At 38.3% G+C, this 23,326-nt stretch overlaps 1 protein-coding gene across 5 annotated transcripts in view; it reads left to right on the forward strand.

Annotated features, from left to right (window-relative positions):
- slc2a9l2 (solute carrier family 2 member 9, like 2) overlaps positions 1 to 23,326 on the forward strand; it is a 97,875-nt gene that overhangs the window by 53,365 nt on the left and 21,184 nt on the right. For all 5 annotated transcript variants that reach the window (XM_014332518.2, XM_042219429.1, XM_005918700.3 and 2 more), the window contains exons 10-11: positions 9,225 to 9,326; positions 9,658 to 9,733. In XM_014332518.2, the coding sequence (XP_014188004.1) occupies positions 9,225 to 9,326; positions 9,658 to 9,733 (178 nt within the window). The remainder of the gene's footprint in view (positions 1 to 9,224; positions 9,327 to 9,657; positions 9,734 to 23,326) is intronic.

Consider the following 23,326-nt stretch of genomic DNA (forward strand, 5'->3'; position numbering starts at 1 on the left):
CTCTCCTGGCAGCTTGTGGGCGGAGTTGTTAATATTTGACATCATGTGATGATTTACTTGCAATAGTAACTTTGCATAATCACAGTTATGATCACATAAAGACATAAAATCCACTAATGAGACCATCTTACAGACATTCCACTGGAGACATGTTTCAGTCAGCAGCAAATGTAAAGCAGCATCAGTATACAGACATTATATTTTCAGGTTGTATGTCTGTCCCACACTGGAGGATTTACTAATTAGATTTTGGAGGTCAACAGTCAAAGCCACAGACACTTGTCAAAAACTCTAAACTTCAAAAAACTATTACGGTAAAACATCTCAGAAATGTCAAATAGGATACAATTATATTTTATGTAAGAATATTATTCACAACTTTGAGATACATATTTTCCAGAGAAGACAAAGCAGTGTTTGATGTATTGGACTTACGTTTGCCTCCTTGGTTCCCACGATAACTAACATAACTACTTGGATGAAAATCCTCTACAGTCAGTAACTGCCTGAAGTAAAAGGCTCTACCAGGTATTTGATGGATCTCCCTTCAGTTTCTGCTTATTTGTGGCTCGCTCTTCTTTCACATTTGTCTTCAGTAGCTGAAAATGATGCTCTATTGGGATGAGATCACGTGACTGACTTGGCCATTAGCAATATCCCATTTCTTTGCTTTGAGAATGTCTTGGGTTGCTTTTGCAGTACGCTTTGGCTCATTTGCACTGAGAAGCATTATTGATCAGTTATGGAGCTTTTGATATTTGTTTTGCTGTTTTTAGAAATAATGAGGTCATCATGCACTTCATTTGTCATCTTTGGTCTCTCAGACCTTTTTTATGGTGCTGAGCCGGCCAGTGCATTCGTTCTTTTTAAGAACATACAGATTGTTGAATTAGCCACTCCTAAAGTTTTTGCTCTCTGATGGTTTATTTATTTTTTCAGCCAAATGATGGCCTCCCTCGCTTGCACTTTGCATCTTTTTGGACCTCATATTTAATGTGTTGAATCAACTTCTGATATGTCTGCTTCCATTGTCATGAAATCGGAAGGCAAAAGGTTTCACCTGGCCATGAAACTGCTTGTGCATCAGCCATCCTATTCATTTTAACCTTCTGAAAATGGTGACTTTGTATAAAAGCCAATATAACATTCAATGTAAAATTTTTCCAACCCTTGAATGAAAGCTGAAGGTCTGCACTTCAATGAGATCTAGTTTGTTTGATTTAAAATCCACTGTGATGGTGTGCAGAGGCAAAATTACAAAATTTGTCACTGTCCAACAGTTTAGGGACCAATCAGTAAAACTATTTTGCTGCAGTAGCAGTGATTCATGATGATGAAGGTACGCTATCGATCGAGATAGCGTAACCATGTGTTACCCAATTCACACACAAAGCACAATGACAGGGTAAAAATATTTGTTTTTTTATGACTGATACTAGAGCTGTATTACTGTCTCCTGAACAGTAGGAGCTGATCTACAGAGCAATACTCTCAGCTTCCCAGTGCAGGGTCCTGTTCTCACCTATGATCAGTCAGTCTTCTGGCCAGTAACCAAAGGTTATAAAGTTGGCCCAAAAAGAGTTTTCTTTTTGGGATCTGTGGACTCACTGACAGAGTAAGGAGCTTATACATAAAGCTGGAGCTCACAACTGAACAGCTGCTACTTCACACTGAGTGGGAATGCTAATGTGGTATAGACACCGGACTAGGACACTACCTGAGTTTCCAAGGGAGGTATTCTTGGCATGCTGAACTGGGTGGAGACCACAAAGCAGATCAAGTTTACATTATAGTGATTGTCTATCTCTTCCTGCACGGGAACACTCTGGGATCCCCAGGAATAGCTACAGGAAGTGTCCAAGGATTGGTCTAATTGCTGCTATCCTCTTGTTATTGAGATGCATTTGAAATGCCAAAAGAAATGAACAAAATGATCAATCAAATTTTAGTTGAAGGAGCTCTTTGCCCAAAAAGGGCATTACATTTTTAGTTTAAACCAAATACTAATTGCAAAAATGCACTGGGGAATGCAGTATGTCATCTCTCCATATTTAATGTTGGGAGATTGTTAATGCCCTGCGTGGGCTGCTATCTATTTCTGTGATTCCTGTAAGCATGAGCACAGATGATCTTTGATCTGCGGCAGTGAGGAGACCCCGCTGAGTGACTTAGCTGCCAGGTGACTGACTTCAAACACCAGCATGTACTCTTCAGATACCAGTTTTACCCCCAGCTCTGTAGTATCTCTTCATCAGGCACTGCTAACTCACCTCCAGCTGCCTTTACTGAACACCACCCTTCTGGCTGACAATAATGATCATCTGGCTGTTTTGCTAACATGCACAACGTAGTCGGAAATGATCCAAATGAAGCCAACGTAAGCTTCAGATTTATGACTGTGTATTAATCCAATAAATAACTTGTCATGAGTTGTGACTTTTTGGTAATGAATGACAGAATCCACAACTATCGTAGCTGACACGTCACTCATGCTGAAGCTCAACTTTTTGCACCACAGGCGATATGTTATGTTATAGTCATAAACTGTACAAACTTTGCTCTTTAGAACTATTCCAGTTGGTACAGTGGCACAGTTATTAGTATCTAGAGGGTTCTGGGTTTGAACCCAACTAACTGGCTGAGACCTTTCTGTCTGGAGTTTGCATGTTCTCCCTGTGCCTCTGCGGGTTCTGTCTGGACACACATTCATTTGTGTCTCTAAATTGGCTGTAAATTTGTGTTAGCTCTGCCATAGACTAGTGACCTGTTCAGGGTGTTCTCTGCCTCTGGCCCTGTGACAGATGGTTTAGGCTCCTGCCCACCTGTGTGCAATTGCAATGGAATTGGATAAGTGGTTATGAAAATGGATGGATGGACAATACTTCAAGCACTATCAGGCAAATGTAAATATACAAGCCTTTATTTGTACTCTGTAATAAATATAAGTAGCTGATGGAGCAAACTCAAGAGCTTTACAGACATGTTTTAATCGTTCGTTGGTGTTAAACATTGGTTGGATGTTCACAATAATTTGACATGTATTAAGAAAGATGAATTTCAATTTTGACTTTGTGAGTTTAAGATATTTATGATTTTTGAATTAAAGTCTACACCTTACCTTTTCTTCAATTTAGGTAGAAAACATTTTAAAGTTAGAATTTAATCCCTGTATTTAACAATATATGCTTCGTAATATGAGAAATGAATGCACCTCGTGATGTAGCTCTGACTTTCATCCATTAACAAAGCTTTTCCTTTTACATAAAGCTGCCCACACACAATTAATTTCTTATACAAAGAGTTTTACATATGAAAAAGGCATGTGTTGCATGCCTCCAAATCCTGGTCCTTGCTTGTAAACACTAACAGATTAGTTGCAGTTTGCTGTTAATGAGTTTTGGGAAGCCCAGGCATCAAATGCACCCAGGAGAAATGTTCCTCATATTGCTTTATAAAAAAAAAATCAGATTTATTCAATGGTTTGTTAAATGTCACAATACTGCATTCTGAATTGCTTTTACCCATGCAGTACAATTCACTTTACACAGAAAAGGATACAGAGGTTTAAAATGAAAATGAGCTATTTATCATGAATGGCATTCCATTTTTTGTATGCTGTGCTTGTATTGCATCTTTTGCAATCACCAGCTAAAGTTTGGGATGTTAAAAAATTACAATAATGCACTGTGACCACAAAACAAAACATTTTAAACTGAATTAATGACTAAGAGAAACTAACATATAACAAGCTAACTATTATGATTTAAATCAAATGACCTATGCAGAGTTTAACGCTGTTTGATTAGCAGTTCCCCTTTGACAATGTCACTAGCTAATGCAATCCTTCTGTCCTCAGCTCATTAAGGCACTAGAATGCTTGTATTTTAGTATTTTTCTTCTTGAGCTATATATTAAAAAGCTCTTTTTATACTAGATTTTTCCACCGACAGGGCACATGGCAAGATGGAAAGAATCTACTGAAAGATTACAGTGAAATAGTTTAGAGACAAATAGTTCCTGAGAAATGTCAATGCAGCTTAGATAGATTAGGAAAAAAAGCATGCAAACAGACAAAACACAAACAAATTGAAAGGTGCTCATCGAACCGAAAACACACGAGCTGGACACAAAAAGAAACCCATGACATAAATGAGGGGACAACTTCAAGCAGTACAGATTGCAACAGATCTTATTTCCAGATGACAGAAAATGTAACGAACCTAGATGGGACTTGCTTGTCGTGCATATCAGAACAAATTGTTTTTGGGCAGACAGAAAAGTTTCCTTGCAGATCTGGCAAAAAGGCTTTGTAACATGTCACTAATATTACAAAAGGCTCTATTTTAACCCAAACCATGTTTTTAGCTCCCTTAAGCTGCCTTTTGTTCTTACATGAGATATAAACACCTGGAATAAAATGAATGAAACACTCTGGAATGAAAGCCGTGCATGTTACTCATCCATCCAGCCAAATGTCTTTCCTACATGGACTTCATTACTCTTTATGCTACTTCTGCTGGCATCCTGAAGCCTTTATACTGGAAAGCCCAATTTCCAATTTAACAATTAAGCATCTATGTGTTCCAGTCACTACAGTCAGTTCTGTACTATTCATCAGCTACTGATGGACTCTTCTCTTTTCCTCCTCAATCTAGATCTAAATGTATCATTAAGCATTTTTACGATAACATGCTAAGCTTTATTGAAATAAATTTGTTATTCACAAACAAATCTACTGTAACTCCTTTAAGAAACCTGCCATGTTTACTAGTGACCTACTGGGCAATCGCCCTTTCATTGTGGCAGACTTGTCACTATAAGGCTGGTTAACATACAAGAGCCGAGGACTGCATGCCAACCCACATTATTTCATGCACATCTGGGCATGTCGTCACACATGTAACCCTTTGGCAAAACAAGCAAGTTATCTTGAAATAGCAAAATGGGTCTTCTGGTAGTGATGAAGCATTTGAATCTACAATAAAAGATCCAAACAGTAAAATGTGGATTTACTTTTAGCTGAGATTGTTTTTTAATGATCAATGATTTTCAGTGTTTATACAGACAGAATGGCCGGTGGGCCCTTAAGCTGTGGCCAGTTGTCTTGAATGGCTCATCTGCTTTTTGATGTGATGAAGAGTGGCATGACGTTTTAATCCTGCCAACCGTGACAGCTGAAGTTTCCATCCTGACCTCTGTCAAGCCTGCCAAGAAAGAGTATATTAGGTTGTGAGTATTATTCTGTTAGAGCTGTCATTTAATCCTGTTTAATCAGTAGTTAAGTGTGTTATTTATAGGCACAAATACTCCTGACACAGAAACACATAATCATATTTGGTTTTGCTGCAAGTCATATGAAAATAAATACATATATTTATGACTCTCTATATAAATGTATCTTATTTTTAAGGTAGGAGCTGTATGATTAAGCCATTCTCAGAGTTACTGAGACATTATCATTAGCTAGAAGATCTTTTTATAAGTTTGTGAAGTTTGCTTATTAAAACTGAGCGTGACATGATATTAAGCCACATTAAAGCAGCAAAATAAAACGTAACTGTTCAAACTGCTTTATAGGAATGACACAATGAAAAAATGATGTCTGCCAGATCACGTCTGTGACAGTCATGTTAAAAAGTGCACTGTCTTTCAATTCTTAGGTTTTACATGCAAAAATCATCTGGTCCTTATCAGATCTTAAGATAACTCACAAGATGTGACATATTATAGTATGACATTATTTACTTAATGAAGATTACACAAAAAAACACCTCATTTGATAGCTTTTGGAATCTAACCTCAGCAGCAGGACTTTACAGAAAGTTTTCACATATGCAGCCCTATAAAAAACGCAATGGTAGTTTTGATTTTTGTGAAGGAGACGCTCTCATGACTAATTGAGCAATGTCACTGACTAGCCAATCTTTGGCATGTAGTCTGTTGATGTCACATTTTTGAATCATCTCGTATCGCTTGGAACCCAGGTGGAGTAGGTACTAATAGAAAAGGGGCTTAAGTACACCCTTACTTCTTCCATGGGGATTAAGAAAGTAAGTAGCAGCTCTGTGCTGCTAATTAAATGCACTTGGTTAACTGATCATCAGTCAGCAGGTGTGAGCACTTTTGCAAAAGCTTTGACAGTTTGCTGCTCTGGAACATTTAGGTATATGTCAGTACAAGTACATGCAATGAAGAATGAATGAAGAAGCAATTGTTGCCGCCCATCAGTGTGGGAAGTGTCATAAGGCTGTTTCCATCAAGTGGAAAAGATTCAAGAACATTGCCAATTTTTCCAAGAGTGGATTCCCCAGCAAATTCACCCCCTGAAGCCACAGAAACCGAAACTATGTCTCTAGCTTTATAGGCCTCAGTTAGCATGTTGAAGGTTTAAGTTCATGACAGTGCAATTAGAAAAAGACTGTTTGCAATGAGAAATCTGGTTGCTATGTAATTTTTTCTCTAAAAAGGACATACCAGCATGGCATAAGTTTGCAAAATTGCATCTGTTTAGCCCTAATGCAGAGCTCTATGTGAAGCCAAAAAGAAATGCAGCATATCAGCACAAACACCTGACGCCAACTGTTAAGCATGGTGGTGGAAGGGTGTTTTGCAACCACATGACCTGGGCACATTGTTAAGTTGTTGAGGTGAACGTGAGCTCCTCTGTCTACCAAAAGTATTTGAGGCCATCTGTCCAACAGCTTAGGAGACCTTAAGAGGGCTATGCATAAACAAATACCCACAAACATCAATGAATTTAAGCAACACTGTAAAGAGGAGTCAGCCAGAATTCACCCAAAACCATGTGACACTGATAAATTCATGCAGACAGTAATTACTTCAAATTACTGCTGCCAGAGGTTCTACAAGCTACTGAGTCATCGGGTGCACTTAATTTTTCACACATTGTTTCTAGATTGTGGCTTAAATATTCTTAAATAAATAATGACATTGTGAAATCTGTTGTGTTGTTGATCTGACGTTGTATTTACCTAAGTTTATGACCTGGAAGGGACTAGATGATTTTTAAATTGTCCTGATATGTAAACCCTTAAAATGATCAGGGGGTGTACTTTCTTTTTACCATCTTTGTACAGCACACAAAAGCTACAATAGACAAATGTGTGTTGTCACTTTGTGTCATATAAATATAAAATAAGGCTTATAAATATTCAGCTTCTCGCACCTTCAGAGGTCTTAATGAACTGGAGTTTTGCTGCTGTGTGCAAATCCGTGTGCCTCTGCAGTGTGGGTAGAGCCTTGAAGATTAATAGTTGGTGCCTACAGGGACTAGTAGGGTATGGACACTGTATTTACACACATGTACACATACATCCTAAGTGAACTGCAGTGCTTTTGGAGTCATTTACAAATGAAGACTGATATATTCTGCAACATGCTAATAGGAAACTGCTTAAAAAAGCAAAATTAAAGCCAATGTATTCTTGGAACATAAAAAAAAATCTGTTTTCTTCTTAAGAAAGCTCAGCACCTCCCCTACACCATACATAAACACCCGCTATCTTTGCCTCTCAGTCTCAACTCAGAAGCCCCTTGGTATGGGAACAAATATTGTACAAATAACAGTGACCTTTTTGCACAACGTCATGAAGTCTCACTGGTTTTAAGAGGTAAGAGCAGTGCCATTTAATTCACACAGACTATGATGGAAGAAGGCCTGCAGCTGTGGCCTGCACTTGAATAGGGTCATGGCTCATGCTGCATCCATAATCTAGACGGACCTGGTCAAAGACCTACTGTGACAGAATCACTGATGAGCCACATGCAGTGTTATGGATGATGAAATCTGTATGTATATGTTACTGTATATATAGGCAGCACCTCAGACCATCCCATTTGTGATGGTAATTCTTGGATATAAGCCTTTGCTTCACTGAAGCAAATCACAGGGTGAACTGTGAAGTAAATCAGCATATCAGCAAGGTTTGAGGGATAGGACAACTTTGCAAAATGATGCCATCCAAATCAGTGATATGGTTACCCATGAGACCAGTAGGAGCCAATCAGATCTCATTTATCGGGAAAGTCAAATGTTCTTAAGGTCAGACAATGCAGAATCACTTTAAAGACTCTGGGAAGTCCTGTGATTGTAATGACTTCTGGTCTTTCAGGACACATTTGATTTGGACCTTAATAAAGTGAGTCAACCTATGCAAAGCTACAGTACCTTAAAAGATGCCCAGATGTTGTGCTGACCAACTGGCAAATTCCCTTACAGATATGTCGGCCAACTTTTTAAGCCAGGACCATAACCCTCACTCTGATAAACTGATGATCAGTGACCTTTAATGGCTTTACTAGACTTTACACTAGAACCATTAGCATTAACTATTTGTTTTTAATCTATCTCCTGCACTGATCAAGTAAAAATAAAATTCCAGAGGTCAGTACGCTACAAAAACTGGCTGTAATGAGCTCTGCCAACATAAAGAATGTGTCTCTAAATAATGAAAAGGTTTCAGCAGAGATATATCTCACTCTACATATAGCGTACACATATAATGTTCATATTTCATTTCATTTTGTTTGATTATTGATATCATGCTTGGCACAGTTGTTGTCGGGTTAGTTCTTTGTTGCACTGCAACGTGTGACAATGAGAAGCTACACTTTAGCTATTAGCAGTGACTCATTGTCATTTTACCTGAATCCTTGAATCTCTCTCTTCCTAATTATGTTCCTCCATTAATTTTCTTACCACATTAATTTCACCCTTCTCATCACTTCGCCTATTCTCCACAGCTGGTGCTAGCAGCTGCAGCCTCCTGTCACTTGTGAGGCCTGGTTATTAGTTGTTTCTGGTACTACTGGTCACGGTGCAGCTGCTGCGATAGCTAACATGTCGGTTAATTTGACACATTTTGCTTTTACTTCCTTTTTATAGTTTTCTCTCAGCTTTCCAGCTCCACCTTCTCACCACTTCTTCCACACTAAAGCTTTTCTAGACAGTGAAGGTAGGGGAGGGGCCGGTCATGTTAAGAGATGTGATTGGGCGGATGGGCTGCTTTCAGTGGTTGTATGGGCGGAGTGCAGTTAATTTTTTTTACAAATCATACAAGGAATGACAAATTCTAATAGTCATAAACTTTATCATGGTGGACCATTGGCATGTGGATCCCATATCTATAAATTGGATAAAATTAACTCTGCAGCCAAAAATGATATACAAAACCCTGTTGTTTATTATGCTGTCTTTTCTCCAGGGCTTGGTGATAGAACGAATTGGCAGGAAGCCCCTTCTCATATTTGGTTTCTTTTCCATGGCTGTGTTCTTCAGCCTACTCACAGTTTTTCTTAATTTCCAGGTAAGCCACACTTCCTGTCCTTTATACTAGACATACAATATCTGAAGAGGCAACATAAAAATATATTCTGAGAAAACATGGATTTTAACACAGTTGCAAATCTCAAACTTCTAAAATTCATCAAAATTCTATAAATGTACATATATTTATATAAAATGCACTTTTATTATGAAACATTTTTTGCATCATTCAATATCATTAAAATCTTGAACTGTAATTACTTATTAGCAAAACTTTTACAATGCAAAATATTTAAATACCTCACAGTACAGCAGCTGTAATATATAACAAAATACTGATTGTGTCACTTGCTCTCTCTGATTCCTTTCAGGATAGAGTGTCATGGATGCCCTACCTCAGTTACGTCTGCATACTCGCTGTGATTGCCTCCTTTTGCTCTGGACCAGGTAAAACTACTCACATATTCTGTTTTGATCAAAGTAAACACCCTGCAAGCAGATTAGCTCAATAATCTGTGTCTGTAATTCAGTGAAGTACTGTACCTGTTGTATAATCAATGTGACTTTCCCCAACTCCGGCCTGGAATGATTGGCATCGCAAAGTAAGCTCCTGTCATATATTAGCATACTAAAAAGGGAGCCATACAGTATACAGTGTATGTCATTGTCCTGCAAATGTGGCAGTGTCCACGGCAGGTCTTGTGCAAGTTTGACTTTAAGTTTCAAGGTGAAGCTATTCCTGTCATCACACATGCTCATCCTTGTGCAGTAATATCTCCAGGGAGCATTCACCCAGTAAAGTGTCTCAGTGTCTTTAGAATGAGACTGAAATTGCAGAGTAGGAGAAAATATCAAAAACCTGACACGCACACAACAGTAAGTGAAGCACATTTTATTGTTTTATTTTTTTCATACCAAAGTTCTTTAATAAAGAGTAAATGGTAAATGGCCTGCATTTGTATAGACGCACACAGTCACACACTGGCGATGGCAAGCTACATTGTAGCCACAGCTGCCCTGGGGCGCACTGACAGAGGCGAGGAAGAAAATAAGACAACCTTATGCTGAGACACAGGCATAACGCACATAACAACACCATTAGAGTCAATCAATTCCTTTTTAAGGTGCATTTTTGAGGTAATCACTGAGGAAAAGAAGATCGTTTGACTGCACAGTGATGATTTATAGCCTATTGAAACAAATGAAGCTTCTCACTACTGATGCCTGGTGAATGGCTTGAGAGTGGGAGTGGGGGTGGGGTTTCACCAGAGGGATGACCCCAGTAGTGATGTGAGCCTTCCAGTGGATAAATGAGCAGCCACACCTCCTCTTAAGTCACTTCACCATGGAAACCATGGCCCAGATATTTCAAAAACAAAGATTATATTTCTTTATAAGAGCAGAGGGAGATTTTCCTGTTTGATAATGACAAAAGGCAGAGCTGTAGCTTTTATTTTTGTTTATTGTTTATTTTCTCTTTTTAGCTTCCCCTTTCATTGAATTATAATTTTATTTCTTCAAATATATGATTTTTTTCTTAATCTTGGAATCTTGGAATCTTGAAAGCCTTCTTTCTTGTCTCTCTGTCTCTTGAAGCTGCTTTCTTGGTATTGTTTTTTATATCTGAATGTTTCTTTCTTTCATTTTCCTCTTTTTCCAATTTGCAGTTTGATAAGGCCAGCATTCAAAATGCTTTGTCAAATGTCATTTTCATTTTCTAATGCTGAAATATTTCTTTGTGTTGTACTTGTAAGAGAACAAAAACTAAACCTTTTTAAAAAATGAATATTTTATTCAAATCTTTCTTTTTCTGATCCTGATTGTCCCGGATGAGCTTATTACTTTCCAAATTTGGTTGTGTTTTACTTCACTTCATTTCTTAGTTTTCTGTATTTTAGCACCATGAACTAGTATTTGAAATATAAGCAGTGCAGCTGTCACAGTTGCAACAAGTTCACAGATTTTTTTCTTTAACCAAAATAATGTCTTGGCTCATAAGAAATCACCAGGTACAGATTTGAGTTAGTCCTTGTTTGCATTGGTGTATCTTGTGCCTTTGTAGCATCTTGTATGAAGCTCACCTGGACTGTAGTTTAGTCGTTATCGCTCTCTTACCCTGTCCTTTTTGCCATTCTGCTAAACAGAGCAATAAAAGAGATAAATAATCTCTCTGTGCTTCTTCATATGACTGTCGCAGACAGTTATCCAGCTTTCACAGTGTCAACGTAACATTCAAAACATGCAGGAATGACACACTTTGGGCGCTTGTACAGTACTTGTTAGGGTTTAGTGGTGCGATGGGATATTTTAGAGGAAGCTGAATGAGCCTCAGACAGCGCAGTTACTCAGTGTGAGATCAGGGGAGTGACTTTATTGGATTCCCTGTTTGCACTGTCCTAGAAAGTGCTGTCACAAGGACTAATAGCCAATTTGGCATAGGCTTCAGTTTCTTCACTGTGTCTCAGGGTTCACCTTTAGAAGAACAAAATTTGGCAGACATATTTGATGGCTTTTAAGTTCACTTCCATCACTCATGGAGATTTTTATAGACGACATTAGAATAGATTAAAACTGTGATCGGTGGAAGGTTAATTTACTGCTAGCAGTTGCCCTCTGCAGCAGTCTTGTTACATGGGAGAATGCAACACAATAGACTTAACTGGGTTTTGTAGCAGTACACTCAAACAACACTGTGACACCACATAAATAATTATGTTTTTTGTTAATTGAATATTGGTATGTTTTATCGTTTAAAATAGTGATGTATCTAAAACAATAGCTCAGCGCTGGTTTAGTTAATGCTCTGTAAAAATATCATGTTTTCATAGTGTGGTTGCTTATGGAACTAAAACATATTCCCTCAACTGGATATTAGTGCTGTCAAATAGAAAACAATGGACTGGAAGATGGAAAAAGGGCAAAGTGTAAAACTGCAGTCAAGTGAAAATGTTAATTACATTTATAAGTTATAATGTAAGTAACATTTTTAATTGTAACCAGTAGTTTATTATTGCTAAACTCTCATGAAATCTGGCCAAGCATGTATCCATATGGCACCAGTGCAGTAAATTACTGGCGCCAATAAAATCGATGTAACAGGAGGTCGTCAATTAAAGAAAGGAAAGGACGAAGCTTTGATTAGCTCGCATCAAATTATTACCACCGCTCTGTGTGACAGCGTTCTACATTTTACAGCATTTAAAATGTTTCTTTAGGGTAACTTATAAAAATTAATTAGCTGTAATTACTGTACATGGCAGCAAAATTAAGACATACAGAGATAATAAAATGATATGTTATGTGTCAGTATATAATACATAATTATCTTGTCCTTACCAAAGGTAAAATTATTCAGTGACAAACTCACATGACCAGCAACACGAGACACTGTTTCATTATGTGTCGAATAAAAACTAAGCCACAATGCAGAGTGTGTGAAAATAGTACACCACATGATTGTCACTGTAGAACCACCTTTAGCAGCAATAAGCCGAAGTAATCATTTTCTGTATGAACTCATCAGTCTCTCATTGGTCAACTGTTCTTTACAGTGTTGTTTCAGTTCATTCAGGTTCTGTCCTGTTCCATGACTCAAAAGTCTTGTTGTTTTTATGTTGCCTTGATACATAAAACCTTGGGTCTGAAAGAAGGCCTACTTTCTTTTTTATTGTGATTGTGTTGCTCTATGAATTTGGCATTTTGTCCTCAAACTTTATAGCAATCCTTGAACAATACAGGTGATAATTAAATATTTGATCCTGGCTTCTTTTTATCAAGAATAACTGTAACATATTTTCGGGAGAGGACAGGACAACAACAAAATGTGCAGATTCAGTCTGAACTGAAACTAAACTTGTTTGGTACAAACTACTGAATGTGCTGTTTTTGACATATTACTTCTAATAGTGACAGACAGCTGTCGAAGCTTCAGGAAGAAAAAAAAATATGCACATTTTTCTCACGTAGACAGATGTTCAGATGATTGACAGGTGAAACTGCTGTCTGTTGAGCAAATCCATTTTTGTGGTGTACACTGAAGCTGTTGTGGAGCATCCTTGATGCAGATATGTCTAGTCAAGATTTACTGGGTCTTTTCATAGCTGCAGGCTGTATATTGAATCACTGTATACGTTCATGAAGCTAATGATTTGTGCAGCTGTCACCATAGGGACAGCGATTATACATTGAAGTGCAAGGGTACTGAAATAGAAGCATTCGAGTACTGCAGTATAGCTCCACACCACTCCTTTTTTTAATTTCTTCTAGCAGGCTGACACTCTCACCTCAACTGGAAATTGCTGATTCTCTCTTTTTGTCGCCCGTGTTGAGTGTTGAGCCCGTGTCAGAAACCACTCCTGAGCTGTTTCTAAACCCATTTAACTGTGCCTCCTATTTTTGTAAATGAATAATACTGCATAGTCTATAACAAACTTACGCTGCATCCCATCACTGCTTCCATCCCTACACTCTGCATGGAGAACAAGTTGAGAGCTGTCATTTCGAAGCAGAAGCAAGTCAATAAATAGTATCTTCCTAAAATATATCTTTATTTTATAGAGTCCTGGGATTGCAATTCCTTTTATCTTGCCAAAAAGTAAATAGCTTTAATGCTGTTGTCACTGTTTGCTGTGGGACAGGTGAGATAAATACAACCCCAAAGTGTAGTGAAGTGTTTGTTAGTTTGGAATATTCTCTTTTCCCCCACGGCACTGGTGTTTCTTTCAGTGGTTGTGACATATTCTTCATTATTTTTCATTTATGTGGGTACTTATGTTATACGTCATGTATCTAAAGGGATATGATTTGAGTGGTAGTTTCGAATTGTAAATCCACATAATAAATATCCTGTGAATCTTGGGTTCAAATCCAAATCCAAATCCAAATCCAGTTTATTTATATAGCACGTTTAAAAACAAAACGCTTGCCCAAAGTGTTGTACAGAAACACAGGTTGGATCCAACTCATTAATGATCTTTGTGGGTCTAAGCCAGGGGTGGGCAACTCCAGGCCTCGAGGGCCGGTGTCCTGCAGGTTTTAGATGTGTCCTTGAACCAACACAGCTAATTTAAATGGCTAAATGACGTTCTCAACATGTCCTTAAGTTCTCCAGAGGCTGGTAATGAACTAATCATGTGATTCAGGTGTGTTGACCCAGGGTCATATCTAAATCCTGTGGGACACCGGCCCTCGAGGCCTGGACTTGCCCACCCCTGGTCTAGGCCAATACTTTATTTTCACAAAACCTTCTAAAATTAATTATTACTTTTACGTAATTAATTTTAAATGAGCTCTACTGGATTTGTAGTACTAAACAGTATAACAGATATCTCATTCCAACCCGATGTCACGACAAAGCCTGAAACAGACACGCTGGTCCACTGTGTCCATTTCAGGCTTTGCCTGTCCAAAATGTGAAATGGACACGCAAGCAGAAGTTGTAGGAACAGCAGAGGGTAATATTTTATTTTGAGCCAACATGAAAATAATCACAGGAAAGCATTTAAACAGACATAACACATTTACATGTATGTACATATAAACATATATACATATAAACCGCCTAGCTTAATTGATTCTGACAATTTACAGACCCTGGGATGTACTTCATAAGTTTTTTGCTCACTACCAACTTTATGGCTTTAAATATATTATCTGCCCCTATTTGTAATGCAATTTCTGCATGGGTGTCCATTTCACATTTTGGAGAGGCAAAGCAAAATGTGAAATAGACCTGCTGGTCCACTGTGTCCATTTCACGTTTTGTCGTGGGTTGCTCAATCGAGGGAGGAATATCCTCAGCTTGCATCCTGCTGAATATTCACTGCAGCGACGCCTGCTTCATGGGCCTGCAGCTCTTTGTGATAGCACTGACTCAGTTGCATGTGAAGTGTTGCTCCACAGCATGAATCACTTGGCTTTAATTTAAATCTAAACTGTAGAGTTGTCGTATCTCATATGATTTTTTTTGTGCATTTTTTTTTCTTTAAGGAGATAATTTGCTCAGCTGTAGCAAAAATCAATCAGCTAGTGGAGCCTCTGTGCATTTTGATTCGTCAGTGCAGCACCTTGAAGGCAACATCCAAAGTTTGGATGCATTGGCCAAAATAGCTGTCTTCCTGCTTACTGTGAAATAAATTTGCCACTTTTTGGAGTCAGCCCTAACGTCTGACAGAAATTATTGAAAGTTTAGTACCAAATTATTTTAATGTGACAGAAACTCATCCATTTTCTTAACTGCTTATCCAAATCAAGATTGCGGGGTAGGGCTGGAAGCGATTCCAGCTGTCATTTGATAAGATGTGGGGTGAATATTGGACAGGTCCCCAGTCTATCGCAAGGCTGAAACAGACAGATGTACTCACATTCACACCTACAGTACAACCAATTTAGGCTCACCTATTAATGTAATAAGCATGTCTGTGGAGTATCTGGAGAGAATCCATACAGGCACATGGTGAACGTGGAATTTGAATCTGTTGGATTCAAACTGAGCCCCCCTGCAAACCCAGCCTGCAGACAGAGGTTTCTCCTGCTCTGTAAACAGTTTCAAATCTAATTTGGAAGAAGTTCTTGAAATCAATATTTTAAGCACGTGCTCATTTCACAGCTGAACAATTAAATCAGTTTATGCTGGTGAGTCACTTCTCATGTAAAGCGGGGATTATTCTGCCGCCGAGGATAAAAATAAGCATTTCACAGTCAAGCTGTCACCGTTTGCACCTAGATGTGTGCATTGTTATTTTGGTCGGTTTGTTGTGCAACTTTGCAGCTTTTCTTTCATATTGCACTATTGACATACCACTGAGAGACGAGCATGTACAAGAAACAAACCCATATTGTCAAACTAAGCACTTTGTGTATGGTACAAACTCATCTCTCATCCTCTTTATTTCTCCCTGTCTCAGTTCCCTGATGACTTCTCTTTAGTGAACAGCCTGGAGATGAAGTTTGTGATCTAACAAATAAAAGTTCTTTTAATCCTCAACAATAGAGCACAAGGGCAAGGGATCAATGCAGGCTGAACTCACAGAAAGTGTTGCCACTATAAACTTGTCACTTTGAGGAAAATGCAGAATTGATCTCTAGAGGAGAAGACGCTAACAAAGCGCTTTAAAAAAAATGGACTGTGGTGGGAAGAGTCAGTTAAACAGAATTAAAAATAAGCATGTGGCTATTCTTTGAGCTTAGTTATCTTCAGAAGAAGAACTCATTTATTTTACTCTTGATTAGGGATGGTGCTGTTTTTTTTTTTAGCTTTTTCACAGGGAAGCATTGTAATTGAACACTGGAATTACTAAAATGTTCAGTAAGGCGAAAGTTTTAAAAAGCTCCTCCCAGTCATGGATGTGAGCTGCTGCAAACAAACATTTTACAACTTTGACAAGTTTTTCTTTCTAGTAATGTGTTACTTTCATGCAGTCAACTTTTTGCTGGTTGGTTACATGTAACTGTGATCTTGTCTTGTTCCTGACCAGTGTCCATCCGGTTACTATTTTAATGTATTTTAATGACGCTAATCAGAAGTAATAATGATATAATCATTTTACCTCTCATCCATAAAAGGTTGATGACCTATAGCTGTCCCCCTGCCAGGCCAGCATGCAACAAGTTTGTGAACACAATAGCTCGAGCAGAAGGCAGTAACAATTTTGCAAATGAATACTATAAATGCATCTACTAAAAATCTCGGAAGAGTGAGAATCCCAGTGACCTTGACCTCAAAGTCAGAGGCCAACTTTTTAAAAAATCTTCTAGGATTTTCTAATTTAAACCAAATGTACATCTACTAGAAGGCTGAGTGGTAGCACTGGCCCGTGAGAGTTTGAGAACATTCATTATAGGTAGGTGGCTGAAGAAAACTTTTAATTAGATTGTAGCATATTGTGCTCACTTTACACAAACATAATCCAGTGGAGAGTCCTTGAATCCTTTTGTTCCCCAAATCAGCTGACCACATTGATGGCACACAGTGATTTCTTTCAACATTAACATATTAATATTGATTAATTATATCACGTTGCTCCTTTGACATTTTATCTGTTGGTCAGAATGGAAGTATTCAATCACTGCAGGAGGAAGTAAACAAACCCACGTGTTGTAGGAAAGTTTTCTTTGTGGGATAAAATGCAAATGACATTCTTTTGTGCACTACAGTGCAAATCTGCCTGGAGGCGATTATGGAAAAGCATTGAAGCAGTCGCTATAGATAAACATTGTTCAGCGATAAAAGGAAAATAATTGGTGTTCCCTGTCATATTACACTAGACCCCTTATTGTCCAAGTGTAAATTGTGTATTTACATAAAAATGGCTCTGTGCACATTTTTCACTGGCAGACAACTTAAGTGAAATGTTTGTGCAAAATTACTGAACACATATAAGGGTTGTACGACTAAGAGTGACACCTTATTCTATTAGTGAAGTGAAGTGAAATATATACTGCTTTCAGCTGCTTTAATGTGAACAGGAGCTAAGAATCAGAGTTCCTCTTAGCCAAAAACCAAACCTAGGACATACCTGCATCTTTCAAAGCCAGCACAACTGCCCCTGCTGGCTCTGCCAGATTCGATACACCAATCAGAACCACGGTGATCTCTTTTGTTTTCTTTTTCAAAAACAAAGAGTATCTAATTTGACAGAAGCAGCGACCCAGTGCAAGATGTGGCTCCACAGCCACAGCCCAGCAGCACTCTTCTTCAGAGCAGGGCTTGTGTGAGTGTGGCTAGTAATAGAGTAGTACTGCTACTTTGAGAGTGAAGGACACTCAATTTGGCTACAACATTAAGGATTCTCTATGTGTAGTTCCCTTCGCAATCGTGGTGGTGTGTGGGTGGTGAAATACTGTTATTATTTATATCACTGGAGCTTTGGTGGAGTGTAAATTAAATCACAGTTGTAAAGATTTTCAATTGCATTGGAATTCAGCTAAAAGCTATTTGAATAAATAATCGGCAGTTGTGGTCTGACCCTGACTTGTATTGTTATTTTAGTACAATTGAATAATTTTCTGGGAGTTGCAAAACAAAAGTAGGATAACTCCATCATACACGACACATTTAGGTCAAATCAGTTCCATTCACATAAATCAGATTTAAAACAAAAGAGTTTCTTTTTGGAAAGTTATGGATTTTTGCAGTCAATCGTCCATTTGTCGATATAAGTGAGGGAAAGACAAAAAGATGGTTGCAAAGTGCTACAGACAGGCCACGACAGAGGAGACTGAAATCCACTGAACAAGATGAATCACCTTTCACCTGAGAATCTGGACATAAACATGTTGGGCCACCCGGCTTGCTGTTGTGAGAGGTGGCAAGTAATGAGAGACACCAGGGGTAAGATGGGAATGCTTCCTGACAAGAGTGGCATGCGCTTTCTCTTTAGGAGCCACAAGCAAAAACACACAGAAACCGAAGTGATAAGAGCAGCGTCTCTGTGGAGTGAACTCACACCAAGGGGAAACTTAATGATGCGTGGCAGGCGGAGAAAAAAATGATTAGAAGAGCAAAAGAAATGAAGGAAGAAGTAAAGTCTTATGGATTTATGAGTCTGTGAGGGAAATGGTCTCTGCATGTGAAATTATATGCGTGTGGGTGCATCTGTCATTTTTGTGTTTATCATCTCTTGTCATTTATTGTGTCTTCTCAGTACACAGAGGCAGAGTTTCTACTTTTTTTTAATATCCCAGTCTTGCTGTACAGTATGTCGTTTGACTAATTTGTCATTTAGCCTCATGAATTAACACTTAAATCAACCCTCACAGTTGCATTTAGCATAAAAATATAAATCATGATCATAAGTTGCTGTAGTTTGCAGTAGAGCCCTGATTGTTGTAATTTCTTTCTTAGCTTCAGAAATATTTCTTTGCATCCCAAGGCTGATGTCTCCTGTGAGGATTGTTTGCACTTTGTAATATTCCACCCATGGATACAGTGCCCGGTTTCTGAAAAGCAGGAAACAATGTTTTGTTCACATAGATGTGGTATTGATCTTCTGCCAGGAGCTCGTCCTCGGCTGTCTTTTGGGTCCTGAAAGTGAAGAAGAGAACACTTGAAATGCCTTTGCTTCTGGATTCATAACTGTCTCTGCATTACCAGCCGGAAGAGGTTTTCCTATTGTTGGAAACATGAATGGTGTCATGGATCAGGAATCCTTTGAGATGGCACATGAATTCCTTTGTCAATGCGAGCTCTGTGTGGACTCAGCATTGTGTGTCCTGCAAACAGTCTCCTGTAATAATAATATAATAATTGCAATCCTGACTTTTCCCCTTCACTCCAAAGTTAACGCTGACATGTTGGTAAGCCTCTCGTTTCTGCCCAAAGATTAAGCATCAACTCACCAGTTAGCATGTTTCTAGTCAGGGCCACCGGTTTGTGCCATGACTCTGCTTGCTCCTGGGCAAAAATGGCCTCGCCTCTCTCCTCTGGACTCATCTACAATATATTCAAGCTGAGAGAGCAATTGACCTGGAAATTCCTCAGCTGTTTTTTTTTCCTGCTGTGGGCAGAATATGAGCTTAACTCCCCGCAGTTCACTCTCACAGACATCTTTCTCTTTTAGTGTCAGAAAAGCCTTAGAGTAAACACAGCGAACTGGGTAATACAACAGCTGTGGAGTTAGTCAAATGCTGATGCTCAGCCAGTTTTTTTTCTTTTCGCCAGAATACACCGAGTTAAAAATATCTTTTGATCTTCATTGAATAGCAGAAGCAGCCTCCACATTTTTGAAGAGTTATTTTAGTGACATTTTACTTGCTACTCTTTTGTGTTAGATAAAAGAAAGATGTCACAGATGCCCAGAGCACACTTACTGACTCCAAACCAGGCTCTTAATGGTGTCATGACCCACGCCTGGATGGAAATTACTTTAAGAAACTAATCCAAAGTAATTATCTCATATTTATGATGACTTTTTATTGTGCATAATGCAGTACAGTCAGTCAGCTAGTAATTATTTTTAAACTGCCCAAAATTAATGAATGAACCAAGATGGATAGTGAACGTAAGAGATGATTAAAAGATGTTTTCTGGATGACACACAAAATACATGCTAGTCACTCTGTGCTGTGTGTTAGCAAGCACTGCAGTGTTTTGAGTCAAAAGCTGTTGCCTGCATCCCAACATGAGTATGATAATTCTATGCTACTGATGATTAGCATGTAAATGTGCAATATATTTACCATATTAAACTCTTTTAATGTCCTACTTTCCATTAAAATAGGACATTTCCATCTTTTTTAAGTCAAAGATTATTTTCTATCTAGCTACAGAGTATTAAGTAATGTTTACTACCACCTGTGTTTAAATGTCAAAATGGCTGCTTGGAAAAAGCCCACCCTGAAACTACAGCAAATGCAACAAATTTTGTCTCAATTCATCAACCAGAGGGTGAAAGAATATGAGGTGATTGTAACGACCAGTAACTCGAGCTTTTGCAGTCATGTTCCCAGTAACTGCTGTCAACCTCCAGCAGCCAGTTACATCATCTTGCCAGATGATTGTGGATGTTTCTAAGCCCAGTTGACTGGGGGCTTATTGTCCAAAACAGTGGACACATTAGTGTTGCATTGTTTGTGGTCACATACCTGCAAATAGCTTGACAAAACTGCAGTGATGTGTTGAGGTCCATGACAGCCTTACTTTAAAAGTCTCATCTGATTATTTGATGCTGAGCCGGTAATAGATATGTGCGTTTCTGTGGAGTGCAAAGAAAAGCAGAAACATCCTAGTAATTTTGTGAGTTTTGACAGTTTTTTCTCAGTCATGTAACATTTTAGACGACTTCTACATTTCTTGTCATATCAACGAGAAAAATAATCTTTCCCTTTAGTTGCTTTTTTTAAAATGTTATCCCTGCAGATGGTCTCCATAAATGCTCTGCTATAACCTTTAACAAACTCACAAGGATTAAAATGTTTTAGCCAAGATTTTATAAAGTCACAATTAGTAAATGAATACCAGACTTCACTTTACTTTAGTCCTCAGAACAACTCAGAACTGCTCAGCAGTACATCAGTTTAAGTAGTGGTGCTGCTTTTCAAACTCCACAGTGATGTGCTTAAATATTAAGTGGAAATGTTAAAAACTGGTACTTTAACAGTCTAACTCTAAATGCATCTACTGGCATTAATGATGATTTTCTGAGCACGATTATCTTTTACTTCTAAATCCATTAAATACTTGGATGTTTCTGAATATACCGCAAAATATGACACCCTTGCTGTGCCCTTGCTGGGCACCATTCTGCTACTGTGACAGTATTATCCCATTATGTAATTCGTGTGTGAACTGTTGTTAGATAATATTAGAAACATAGATACAACAAACGGAGGGCAATCGAGTAAGCCACATGAGTTATGACAAGGTCACACAGGATTTTTCTTAGCTCAGAATGTGCCATTAGGGGTGACTACACACATAACCAAGATTGTTCCAGGAACAGCAGTGTCTCTGAGAACTGTGCATAATTTAAAACCAACTATAACCATCTCATAAACAATAATGCTGATTATGCTTTTGTAAATGAAACAAAACTATATGTATGAAAAATGAAAACTCCAGCGTTGGCATAAAACACTGATTGATAAATATTTAAGTTGATTTAAAACAAAAAGATCTGTCACAACTAATTGTGGGTGAGAGAGAAAGAAACCCACTTGCCTCTAGTGAGGCCTTCTTGTATTTGTTTTACTCTGCAGCTCTGTCTGCCTGAGGCACAACAGATCAAGGGTCTGGCACTAGTAGCGCGTAACCAGTCCACTGACATCGCAGCAGGTCAAGCTGAAACAGAAGGACAGTGCAACAGTTCCTGTCACAAATCCAACCCATTTTTTGGTCTGATCTGCTCTGTGATGTTATATCATTCAGGCCTGATTTAATTCATGTTTTTTAATTAAACCTTTTGTTTTCTGTCACAAATGATCTCGTAATTATTAAATAGCTTTAATTGCATTCTGTCATACTAGCAGATAAATGCTAATTATTTAATAATACGCTTAAACACGCCATCCATTAGTAAGCAAGTGAACAGCAAAGCTACAGCATTGGTTCTGAGATTTGTATTTGGATGTATATCCTTTGAAATTTCTTCTTCCATTTATATGGTTTTGATGTACGCTACAATAAACACTGGAACAATGCACATGACATATTTTTGCATGAACACGAATGTGTCAGAATGCTGTAATGTATGCATGCATTGCCCACCAGCTGCGAGTCCCTCATACAGTGTGAACATGTTGTAATCCAAACAATTTTATGTTTTAATGCAGAAAACATTTGCCAGTATAATTTTGATAAATGCAATTCCCTCTAGCAGGAATCTCCCCCTGTACTTTTTTTTTTCAATTTTATCATGTATATACGCGGTTGGATATTAATCGTTAACATAAATAGGCCGTACAGTAAAAATGTGTCCGCACAGGTCATAAAGACGGATGTTTCCAGAGAAAAGGGCTTTGACATTTAGGTAAAACTAGCACATAGATGGTAGCATGCCGTCTCCTCCACAAACTTATGCTGCTGGCCGTATAACATGAATAGCCCAATTAAATGGCTGTCCTTGGCAAATCCTCAACCACTTAATTAACTGAAGTTAAATTGTAAGGCATTGCCAACATTTTTAAACTTAAATTGCTCTAAATATCACTTTGCTTTTCATCCATTTTTTTAATAGTTGTAAACACACCGAACCCTAGCCTCTTATACAACTTATACATATATACACATTCTCTCTGCATTGTGTGTCTGCACATTTGTTCTGTCCTGTGTGGTGCTGTCCTGCTACTGTGATTAGTTTTGTGTTACATTTATATCAGAGTTGCAATCCTGGGGAGGAATCATGGACAAAATGCCTAATATGTCTGAAATTTATCAGTAAATGTGATTCGTGTTTGCAAACTTTAAAACTAAGGCTTCGAATGTGAAATGCAAATTAGTTATGTGAATTAGTGAATTCATATTCATGCACAGCTGCTCACTGTCTTCTTTCTGCTACTGTAACATTAGGCTCTGATACACAAAGCCAAAGCTGGGGGGGGGGG

The sequence above is a fragment of the Haplochromis burtoni genome, unplaced genomic scaffold, assembly GCF_018398535.1.
Source record: "Haplochromis burtoni strain Fernald_Lab_line unplaced genomic scaffold, NCSU_Asbu1 Contig_32, whole genome shotgun sequence".
NCBI classification, from domain to species: Eukaryota; Metazoa; Chordata; class Actinopteri; order Cichliformes; family Cichlidae; genus Haplochromis; species Haplochromis burtoni.